Source organism: Rhinopithecus roxellana, chromosome 17, assembly GCF_007565055.1.
Source record: "Rhinopithecus roxellana isolate Shanxi Qingling chromosome 17, ASM756505v1, whole genome shotgun sequence".
Classification (NCBI taxonomy): domain Eukaryota; kingdom Metazoa; phylum Chordata; class Mammalia; order Primates; family Cercopithecidae; genus Rhinopithecus; species Rhinopithecus roxellana.
In genome coordinates this window covers 38,189,436-38,201,833 of record NC_044565.1, presented here as the reverse complement: position 1 = coordinate 38,201,833, position 12,398 = coordinate 38,189,436, and the positions used below count along the sequence as shown (strand labels likewise).

At 36.2% G+C, this 12,398-nt stretch overlaps 1 protein-coding gene across 1 annotated transcript in view; it reads right to left on the bottom strand.

The window, feature by feature from the left end:
* WDPCP (WD repeat containing planar cell polarity effector) overlaps window positions 1-12,398 on the bottom strand; it is a 473,258-nt gene that overhangs the window by 47,288 nt on the left and 413,572 nt on the right. The window contains 1 exon segment of the mRNA XM_030920555.1: window positions 6,152-6,314. Coding sequence (XP_030776415.1) covers window positions 6,152-6,314 — 163 coding nt within the window.

The window sequence follows — 12,398 nt, the reverse complement described above, 5'->3', positions numbered from 1 at the left end:
TTTTATAATTTTGTGAATTTTGATATATTCGCTATGTTTCTTTCTGACGTGTGTGTTTCCTTTCTTCTCACTTATTTATCACTTAAGCCCACGAGTTCTGGGCTGCAGAATGCCCATTGGGTGCCACACTAAGTTTGGCATCAACATGGTGACCTCCTGGGAGCTGAGGACCACCAGGTTGCCTAAGGTGGGGTCAACTGGGCCAGGCTGGAAACGGAGTGGGTCAATCAGTAGTGGGATTGTGTCTGTGAATAACCATTGTACTCTAGCCTGGGCAATACAGTGAGACTCCATCTCTTAAAAAATATAAATAAAAGTAAATGGTAGGTAGTAAAGTTTGTGGTTTTGTTTTAGTGGTTACCTTTGTATTTGTATCTTTTCTAATGCCCTTAGTCTCTTCTTTTCTTAGTTAACTTTTATTATGTGGCATACGAGTTTTTATTGTATCTTTTAACTCCCACCTATTGGCTACACAACAATCAGTGAGCTTATTCTATCTTACTCTTTCACTCTCTGTTCCACTCCCATTTTCTAAAGCTGTATTACTTCTACTTAATCACAACATACAGTATTTGTATATGGGTCTTCAACCCCTTTTATCTTCTGTCTACATTTATATTTATTAAAATACAGTCAGTCCTTGTACTGACACTTTCTTACTCATCTTATGGTTAGATGAAACTCTTCCTCTAGTATTCCTCAAGAAAGGTTCATGGGTACAGAATTCCCTATATTGAAAACTGTTTCTTTTAGCGTTCATACTTGAAGGAGATCATGGATGACTATACTATCCTTGGTTCACACTTTCAGTCACTGAGTTTTTGAAAACTGTAGTTCTGCTTTTGCCTTGCCTTATATTTTATTTTTTTGAAAAGTTTGATACTTGTTTGAAAAGTTCAATACTTTTTTCCTGAAAGTGCACTTTGGGTGTCTGAGAAAAATTAGAACCATCAGCTCCAAGAAATATCCTAGCTATACTCTTATATTTCAATGATTAAATGTTTAGGGCCTTCTGGTAAAAAGATCAAATAACTTACATAAGCAAAAGTACATGAATACATTTTGCAACATTCTCTTGGATTTTTAGTATCGAGTATTCTGTTACATTGTTTTATTTTTTCGTTTTCATGGAATCCAATTATACAAGTGCTGTTGCTTCTTTGTCTTATCTCCCATTCCATTACTTTGTCTTTTTACTTCTCATTTTCTTTTGTTTTCTGCCATTTTCAATATTTTTAATTAAGTTTTATAATGAGTTTATTCTCATTTGGGTACCCTGTAACTTATTTTTCATTTTTGGATAATATTATGTTTTTTTTTTCATTTATTTGTTTCAGTGGACTTTTTTGTTTTTGTTTTTGTTTGAGACAGGATATCACTCTGCAACCCAGGCTGGAGTGCACTGGCATGATCAGGACTCATTAAAGCCTTAATGTTCAGGGCCCCAAGCTATCCTCCCACCTCAGTCTCCCAAGTAGCTGGGACTGCAGGCATGGACCACCATGCCAGGCTAATTTTTTTTTTCTTTTTTTAGTAGAGATGAGGTCTCGCTATGTTGCCCAGGCTGCTCTTGAGCCCTTGGGCTCAAGGGATCCTCCCACCTTGGCCTCCCAAAGTGTTGGGATTACAGGTGCAAGCCACCACACCCGGCCAATTTTCTTGGTGTCTTTTTTCATCCCTCCCTCCTTCTCTCCTGTCCATTTCTATTTTTCATTTTTGCCTTTTTCTTTTTTTCTTCTTTTTCTTTTCTTTTCTTTTTTTTTTTGAGATGGAGTCTCACTCTGTCATCCAGGCTGGAGTGCAATGATGCGACCTCAGTTCACTGCAACCTCTGCCTCCCGGGTTCAAGCGATTCCCCTGCCTCAGCCTCCCAAGGAGCTGGGATTACAGACATGTGCCATCATGCCAGGCTAATTTTTGTATTTTTAGTAGAGATGGGGTTTCACCATGTTGGCCAGGCTAGTCTTGAACTCCTGACCTCAGGTGATCCGCCTCAGCCTCCCAAAGTGCTGGAATTACAGGCGTGAACCACCATGCCTGGCCTCATTTTGTTTTTATAATTCAGAGTGGGTTTCAATATACCCAGTTGCTTGTTCCAATGTATCTAATTCTGCCTGGTGTGGTGTTGTACAGTTTTCTTTGACATCATGATTGTTTAGGGGGAAGATAATTTTCCTTAATTGATGCGTGTAGTTTTCATTTTCTGTTACTTTGACGTAAATTTCTATGAAACTTCATCTTTTTCTTGTTTATTTTTGTGGTATTGGCTATGTTTTGTGAGATCCTAGTTCAGTAGGGTCCTCAATAGAGCAAAGTCTAGGCACTTGTTACTGTATGAATAGACATATAGATGAATGGAGCAGAATGACAAATCCAGAAATAAACACTTAACACCTATAGTCAGTTGATTTTTGATGAAGGGGCAAAGGCAATTCAGTGGGTAAAATGAGTTTTTTTCCCTCAAAAAAAAGTACTGGGAAAATGTGTATTTCTATGTTCTAAATAATGAACTTAGACCCTTATTCACATCCTACATAAAAATTAACTCGAAGTGGACTTAAATTTAAGAGCAGAAGCTATAAAACTTCTAGAAGAAAACATGAGAAAATATCCTCATTCTCAGATTAGAAAGAAATTTAAGTACAACACATAAAAGACAATCAAAAAAAGAAAAAATTGCTCTCCTGGGCTTCACCAACATTTGGGAACGTTTGCACTTCAAAAGACACTACTGGAAAATGAAAAGGCAAGCCACAGACAGGGAGAAAATACTTGCATATCAGGTATTTAATAAGGACCCTGTATTCAGAATATATAAAAGTATCTTACAATTCAATAACAAGACAACTCAACTAAAGAATGGACAACAAATTTGAATAGTTATAACAACAAAGAATGGTAATGAGCAAATAAGAAATGTTCAACATCATTAGTTGTTAGGGAAATGCAAATTAAAGCTACAATTAGATATCATTCTTCACCCACCAGAATAGTTATAATAAAAAAAGATCGACAATATTAAATGTTGGTGAGGATACTGAGAAACTGGAACCCTTATATATTGCTGGTGAGTATGTAAAATGTTACAGGCATTTTGGAAAACAATTTGGCAGTTTCTTAAAACTAGCAAATTAAATACAAACTTAGACCCAGCAATTCAATTCCTAGATACCTGCCCAAGGCAAATGAAAATATATGTCCACTTAGAAACTTCAATGTGAATGTTTACAGCAACATTATTCATAATAACCCCAAAATGGAAATAACCCAGATATCTATCAGCTGGTGAGTGAATAAGCAAAATGTGGCACATCCATGTAATAGAATACTATTCAGCAATTAAGAAGGAATAAACTATATATTACAACATGAGCCTCAGTAACATAATGCTAAGTGAAAGACGCCAGATACAAAAGACAATATATTGTATGACTTTATTTATATGAAATGTCCAGATTATATGATTTCATTTATATAAAATTTCTCTAGAGACAGAAAGCAGAGCAATGTTTGCCTCAGGCTGGGTTAGGAGAGTGGAAATTAGGTATAACGGAACTATTTGGGGGTGATGGAAATGCTCTAAACCTAAACTGTGGTGGTGGTCATACAGCTTTATAAATTTACCAAATATCATTGTCTTGTATACTTACAATGGGTGAATTTCATGGTATATGTAAGTTATATCTCAGTAAAATTGTTTTTAAAGAAGTATCCAGACGTGGTGGCTCATGCCTGTAATCCCAGCACTTTGAAAGGCCGAGGCAAAAGGATCACTTGAGCCCAGGAGTCTGAGACCTGCCTGGGCAACATGGTGAAACCTTGTTTCTACAAAAAATACAAAAATTAGCCCGGCATGGTGGCACGTGCCTGTGGTTGCAGTTGCTCGGGATAGTGAGGTGGGAGAATCACCTGAGCCTGGGAGGTCGAGGCTGCAGTAAGCCATGATCGCACCACTGCACTCCAGCTTGGGTGACAGAGTGAGACCCTGGCCCCAAAATAAAAAAATAAAGAGGTAGGACTTCTAGGTAGCTGAAGATAATAGCAGTCTCCTATGTTCTATCTCCCAATACTTCTTTTATAAACAATACAGAACATTATAGAAGGAAAAATGAAACTACATGACAATCATGTTCTTAGCATAACTTGAAGACAGAGAATGTTCAAACTTCAAAATAATTGTAAATAAAATGGAAAAAAACACCAAATGCTAATGCATGATCTCCCTAGCGCCTGATATTCTGGTACATTGGAGCATGAACTACAAGGAAGATGCTATAAAGTACCATGCAATCTGAAGAGGCAGTTTTCAAAAAGGATAGCTTCTCAGGGAAAAGGCAGAAAGAGAGGGGCACTTTTGGCATTTGGGTGTGAAGGAAGAAAGAAGCATAAGGTGGAAAATACCAGACAAGAGAAAGCCAAAAAATGAGAGGTCATACAATCCCATAAGAATTTGTGGGCTGGGCATGGTGGCTCGTGGCTGTAATCCTAGCACTTTGGGAGGCCGAGGCGAGTGGATCACCTGAGGTCAGGAGTTTGAGACCAGTCTGGCCAACATGGTGAAACCCTGTCTCTACTAAAAATACAAATAAATAAATAAATTAGCAGGGCACAGTGGTGGGCACCTGTAATCCCAGCTACTATGGAGGGTGAAGCAAGAGAGTCGTGTGAACCAGGGAGGTGGGGGGTTGCAGTGAGCTGAGGTCATGCCATTGCACTCTAGCCTGGGCAACTAGAGCGAAACTCTGTCTCAAAAAAAAAAAAAAAAAAAAAAGAATTGGTGGAGAGTTTAATTAGCACCTCTTTTGTTTTCTCATTTCCAGGATCTCCCTGTTGAATTTTTGGCTAGTTTGCCATTCAGTCACTTGCCCTAATCAGACGAGCAGAACTGGCATTTGCTATCAAGTTTGTCACTTTTACTGACAATAGTTTGCTACTTTTATTAGACAATGCTGCTAGGTAGAGTTTTTCCACCCTCAGCTCCAAATCAAGTCAGCTGTTGGTTTTTAAAGCCAGCCCTACCCTGGTAGAACTAGTCTGGGGACGGGCAGGATGATGGAAGCAGCTTCAGGCAAGAAAATAAAAGACTTCTACTTTATTACTAGAAGTTCAGCAATTTTTCATCAATAAATGCTTCTCAATTTGTTGTTTGCCTTTGTTTGATTTCCAACGCCCAGAAATGATGGTTTTTGTCTAGTTTTATATTAGTATATTGGGGAGAGGATTTGCCGATATCCAAATAAACTTTCATACTTGGAAATCCTCCCCCTCTTTATTTGCTATTAATGTGTATAGTTTGAGGCATTTTTCTTGAGGGTATTGTAGGTGGGTATATATAATTGATATATACATTTTTTTTTTTAATTTGGCCTCTTTACAATTACTGAAAATAGTCAGGATCCTCAAAAGCAGAATGTTATGCATAAACCAGGGACCAAATCTGACCCACTGCCTATTTTTATAAATAACGTTTTATTGTAACACCCCCATTCTGATTCATTTATATATTGTCTGTAGCCACTTTTTTACTGTAACAGCAGGATTGAGTAGTTGCAAAAGTTTGTGTGACCTGCAAAGCCTAAAATATTTGCTGTCTGGCCCTTTACACAAAAAGCTTGCTGACCCTTGCTTGAGAGAATCTTTATCATCATAATTAATATTATCATTATCACTGTAAATAACATTATTACTTTTTTAAAATTTCATATTCTTTATCTTCTCAATAACCCCATGTAGCAAACTAGACAGATATCAGATATTTAAACTATCATTTATCAGATTTCAAAAACTAATGGTAAACTTGCATTAAAGAAATATTATATAAATTATAATTCAAACTACATATTCTAAAAGTTCATATTTATTAAAGGCAGTCCAACAATCCTAGAATTTAACAGCAGAATGCAGACAATATGTTATAGTAATTTCATTTTGGCCTAGAATAACATTTATTGTAGCAATATTATTTTTACATTTACTTCTGCCATTCATTATGCCTGCTCTGAATAACCAAACTCCTGCAAAGTCTGAGCCATGAGAAATGCAAATTTTTCTCCTTGACATTTTGAAATATTCTTGCTTTGCTATTAGTTCGCATTTGAACAGGTAATACTAAATACTTTATGGAGCAATTTCGTCAGTCAACATTTCTTACCTGTTAGAAGAGCCATTCAGTATTCTTTGTTGTACAATATGTCTGTGGGTTGGGCCAGAGGGAGGGCGGTTATCTGGAAATGAGTCTTCCCTTTGAGGTGCTAAAGACAGGCCAATAAAAGCTTCATTTAGCATATCCCCTCTGTCCAAGGGCCCCAGGAATTCTGTTAAAAATGATTAATATATGAGTGAAATACTAAGTACAATTTCTGCTAACTCCCTCATAAGTAAGATTATAGAACAACTTTCACGTATCGCAGTGGAACTTTTTTCTTTATTTTGTCAATTTGAAAATCTTGTTGTCCTAGTTCCCTATGACTTCTGTCATTCTTATACTTACTTCGGCAGTTTGATAACAGAATAGTGAATGTTTTCAAATACTGATTTTTAAAAATTCATTTATATCTTTCTTATATATAGTGTTTTTAACCAGCATATTATTTATATTTTTTTGTTTTTGTTAGCCAATTACTGGAATATTTTATCTTGGAATATTGCAAGAAGTGATTTTATTCTTTCACGTATAGCACATAATTTGAAAAGAAAAGGAAAATATCTTACCTAATATTTGCTTTCAATTAGCATTTTAAACGTTATAGGGAGATATATGCCCCCATATCTTAGAGCTGTACAGAGGTGTATAGAGAGATATTGGCAACTTTGACAGGGCATTGTTTAAAAATATTGTTTGAAACATAACGAAGCTGTGAAAAATATATTTTTTGTAAGAAACATAAACCTTATTAAAAACCAAAAAAAAAAAAAACCTCTTAGGACCACTGTGCATGGCAAAACATAATTTTTACCATCTTAAACATTTTAAAGCATAGAGTTCAATAGTGTTAAGTATCTTCACATTGTTGTGAAGCAAATCTCCAGAACTTTTTTGTCTTGTAAAACTGAAACGGCACCCATTGTACAATTCCCCATTTACCCCTCTCCCAGTTCGATAACCAACATTTTATTTTCTGTTTATATGAATTTGATAACTTTAGATCTTGTAAAAGTGGTATCATACAGTATTTGTGTTTTTGTCACTGGCTTATTTCACTTAGCATAATGTCCTTAAGGTTTATGCGTGTTGTAGTATGTGACAAAATTTCTTCCTTTTTAAGACTGAGTAGTCAGCTATTGTATGTATATACCATGCGTTGTTTTTCCATTTTCTATTTATTGACATTTGGGTTGCTTCCACATCCTGGCTATTGTGAATAATGCTGCTATGAACATGGATGTGCAGATATCTCCAAAACCCTGCTATCAGTGCTTTTGGACATATACTCAGAAGGAGGATTGCCATATCATACAGTGAATCTATTTTTAAATTTTTGAGGAAACACCATACTGTTTTCATTGTGGTTCACCATTTTACAATCCTACCAACAGTGCACAAAGATTCTAATTTCTCCAAATCCTTGACAAACTTGTTATTTTCTGTTTTTTTTTTTTTTAAACTAGTCATCCTAATGAATGTGACGTGCTACCTTATGGTTTTGATTTGCGTTTCTCTAATAAGTGATACTGAGCATCTTTTTATATGCTTGTTGGTCATTTGTATACCTTCATTGAAGAAATGTAGATTCAAGTCACTTGTCCTTTTTTTCTTTGAGACAGAGTCTCACTCTGTTGCCCAGGCTGGAGTGTAGTATCACAATCATGGCTCACTAAAGTCTTGACCTCTCGGGCTCAAGTGATCCTCCCACTTCAGCCCTTTGAGTAGCTGGAACTACAGGTGTGTGCCACAATGCATGACTCATTTAAAAAAAACATTATTGTAGAGAGGGGCTTTCACTAGGTTGCCTAGGCTGGTCTTGAACTCCTGGGCTCAGGCAATCTTCCTGTTTCCTGTGGTGGCTCATGCCTATAATCCTACCTCTCAAAGTGCTAGGATTACAGGCATGAGCCATGGCACCCAGCCCCCTTGCCCATTTTTAATTAGGTTGTTTTTGTTCTTAAGTTGTAGGAGCTTTTATGCAGTCTAGATATTAATGATTTGTCAGATTTGCAAATATTTTCTCCTTAGGCTGTCTGTTCACTTTATTGGTACTTTAATGTGTCCTTTAATGCATAAAAGTTTTTGAATTGGATTAAACCCCATTTGTAGTCCCATTTGTCTATTTTGCTTTTGTTGCTTTTGCTTTTGGTGTCATACACAAGAAATCATTGTCATATCCAATATCATGAAGCTTTTCTCTAACGTTTTCTTCTAGTAGTTTTATACTTTTGTTTCTTATGTTTAGGTCTTTAATTCATTTTGAGTTAATTTCTGTTTATGGTGTAACAAAAGGGTCCAACTTGCTCTTTTGCATGGGGATATTCAGTTTCCCAGCAACGTTTGTTGAAGAGATAGTTCCTGTTGCATTGAATGGTGTTGACATCTGTCAAAAATTGTTTGACCATATGGTTAATGGTTTATATCTGGGCTCTCAATTCTGTTCATTTTTGTTGGTCTGTATGTCTGCGTTTATGCCAGTCCTAATGTTTAGATTACTGTAGCCTTGTAATATGTTTTGAAATCAGAAAGACCTCTTTTTCCTTTTTCAAGATTGTTCTGGCTATTCAGCATCCCTTGTGGTTCCATATGAATTTTTAAATGGATTTTTCTATATTTCCAAAGATGCCATTGGGATTTTGATAGGGATTGCACTGAATTGGTAGATTACTTTGGGCAATACTGACATTTTAACAACATAAGTCTTCCAGTACATGAATATTGGATGTCTTTCAATTTATTTGTGTCTTTAATACCTATCAGCAGTGTTTTCTAGTTTTAAGTCTTTTACCTCCTTGGTTAGGTTTATTCCAAAGTATTTTATTCTTTTTGATGCTATTGTAAATGAAATTGTTTTCTTACTGTCCTTTGCAGATTGCTCATTTTTAGTGTATAGAAATGCAATGGATTTTTGTATGTTGACTTGTATCTTGCAACTTTGCAGAATTAAATTATTCTAAAGTTTTTAAATGGGATCTTTAGGGCTTTCTGCATAGGAGATTAAGTCATCTGTAACCAGAGACAATTTCACTTCCTTTCTGATTTTGGTGCCTTTTATTTCACTTGCATAATTGCTTTGACTAGGACATTCCAGTACTATGTTAAATAGAAGGGGTGCAGGCATCTTTGTCTTGATCTTGATCCTAGAGTAATGGCTTTCCATTTTTCACCATTGAGATTGATGTTAGCTGTGGTCTTTTCATGTATAGCCTTTATTATATTGCGGTATTAATAGTTTCCTTACATCCTAGTTTGTTGAGCATTTTTAGCATGAAAGAACATCAAATTTTGTCAAACGCTATTTTTGTGTGTATCAATTGAGATGATTATGTAGTTCTCATCTTTCATTCTGTTAATGTGATTAAAATGATTTTTTTATGTTGAACCATCCTTACTTTACAGCAATAAATTTTACTTGATCATGGTATATTATCTTTTTACTATGCCTGAGAATTTGGTTGGCTAGTATTTTGTTAATGACTTTTGCTCCATTATCTATCAAGAATGTTGGTCTGTAGTTTTCTTTGTCTTCATCTGGCTTTATTATTAGGGTAATGCTGGCCTTATATAATGAATTTGGGATTTTACCTTCTTTTAATTTTTTTGAAGAGTTTGAGGAGAATGGGTGTTCATTCTTCTTTAAATATTTGCTGAAATATTCTAATGAAGGAATGATGTCTTGGGCTTTTCTTTGTGTGGAGTGTTGGTTACTGATGCAATCTCTTTAATAGTTGTAAGTCTGTCCAGATTATGTAATTCTTCATTATCCAATCTTGGTTGGCTGTGTGTTTAAAATATTTTGTCCATTTATGTAAGTTTTCCAGTTTGTTGGCATATGACTGTTTGTATATTCTCTTACAACCCTCTTTATTTTATGTCGTACTGGCTGTAATATCCCCTCTTTCACTCTTGATTTTAGTTATTTGAGTCTTCTCTTTTTTAAAATTAGTATACCTAATAATTGGTCAGTTTTGTAGATATTTTGGAAAAATCACCTCAAGTTTTGTTGATGATTTTTTTCTATTGCTTTTGTATTCTCTATTTCATTGATCTTTGCTCTAAACTTTATTATTTTCTTCTGTTAGCTTTGGGTTTAGTTTGTTTTTCTTTTTTCAGTTTCTTAAGGTACAAAGTTAGATTGTTAGTTTTCAATCTTTCTTCTTTTTTAATGTAAACATAGCCATAAACTTCTCTATTAGTACTGTTTTCACTGCATCTCACAGGTTTGGGCACTGATATGGCTTGAATGTTCCCTCCAAATCTCATGTTGAGATGTAATACCCAGTGTAGGAGGTGGGACCTTGTATTAGGCTGTTCTTGCATCACTATAAAGAAATACCACACAACCTGAGCAACATGTCAAAACCGCATTTCTACAAAAAGTACAAAAATTACCTAGGCATGGTAGCTCATGCCTATTATTGCAGTTACTCAGGAATTTGAGGCTGGAGAATCACTTGACCAAGGAAACGGAGGTTGCAGTGAGCTGAGACTGCACCACTGCACTCCAGCCTGGGTGACAGAGTGAGACCCTGTCTCCGGGGAAAAAAAAAAAAAAAAAAGAAATATCAGAGACTGGGTAATTTATAAAGAAAAGGGGTTTAATTGACTCATTGTTCTGCAGGCTATACATGCATGGTGCTGGCATCTGCTCAGCTTCTGGGGAGGACTCTGGGTGATTTTCCTCATGGAGGAAGGTGAAATGGAAGGTGACTGGATCATGGGAGCAGATTTCTCATGAATGGTTTAGCACCATCCCCTTGGTGATGTCTTTGCAGTAGTGAGTTCTCATGAGATCTGGCTATTTAAAAGTGTGTGGCACCTCCCCCTTCTCTTTCTCCTTCTCCAGGCTTCCCTTGCTCTTCCCATTTCACCTTTTGCCATCAGGAAAAGCTCCCTGAGGCCTCCTCAGAAGCTGAGTAGATGCCAGCACTGTGCTTGTAGAGCCTGCAGAACTGTCAATAAAACTTCTTTTCTTTAAAAATTACCCAGTCTGAGTATTCCTTTATAGCAATCCAAGAATGGCCTAACACAGGAACACTGTGTTTTCATTTTCGTTTGTCTCAAGAGGTTTTCTAATTTCCCTTGTGATTTCTTCTTTGACCTGTTGTTTAAGAGTGCATTGCTTAATTTTCATGTATTTGTGGATTTTCCAGTTTTCCTTCTGTTGTTGATGTCCAGTGTCATTTCACTGTAACCAGAGAATATATTTTCTGTGATTGCTGTCTTTTAAAATTTGTTAAGATTTGTTTTGTGGCCTTCATGTGGTCTATTTTGGAGAATGTTCCATGTGCACTTGAAAAGAATGTTCTTTTTTTTGCAGTTGATGGGTGAGTGTTCTGTATATGTTCTGTTCATTATATAGACCTGGAGGTCATTATCTTAAGTGAAATAACTCAGAAAACAGAAAGTCAAATACCATACGTTCTCATTTATAAATAGGAGCTAAATACTGTGAACACATGGAAGTAGAGTGTAGAATAATAGATACTGGAGCCTCAGAACAGTGGGAGGGTGGTAATTGTTGTTGAAGACCTCTATTACTTTCTTTTGGTATGTATTTAAGGGGTGCAAGTGCAGTTTTGTTACATGGCTGTACCATGTAGTGGTAAAGTCTGGCTATTTAGTGTATCCACCACCTGAATAATGTACACAGTACCCATTTATTTATTTCTCATCCTTTACCCACCTCCTATAGTACTGAATCTCCAGTGTCTATTATTCCATACTTTATGTCCATGTATACACAATATTTAGCTCTCACTCGTAAGTGAGAACATGTGGTGTTCGACTTTCTGTTTCTGGGTTATTTAAGAATATAGCCTCCAGTTCTATCAATGTTGCTGCAAAAGATAATTTTGGCTGAGTGGTATTCTACTGCACATATACACTACATTTTCTGTATCCAGTCGTTCACTGATGTAAACATAGGTGATTCCATCTCTTTGCTGTTGTGAATAGTGCAGTGATAAACACATGAGTGTGGGTATCTTTTAGATCTAATTATTTATTTTCCTTTGGGTAGATAGCCAGTAGCGGGATTGCTACCTCAAATGGCAGTTCTATTTTCAGTTCTATGAGAAATCTCCATATGATTTTTCATACAGGTTATACTAATTTACATTCCCACTAACAGTGTGTAAGTGTTCCATTTTCTCTGCATCCTGACCAACATCTGTTATTTATTTATTTATTTTTTTGAGACGGAGTCTCGCTGTGTCGCCCGGGCTGGAGTGCAGTGGCCGGGTCTCCGCTC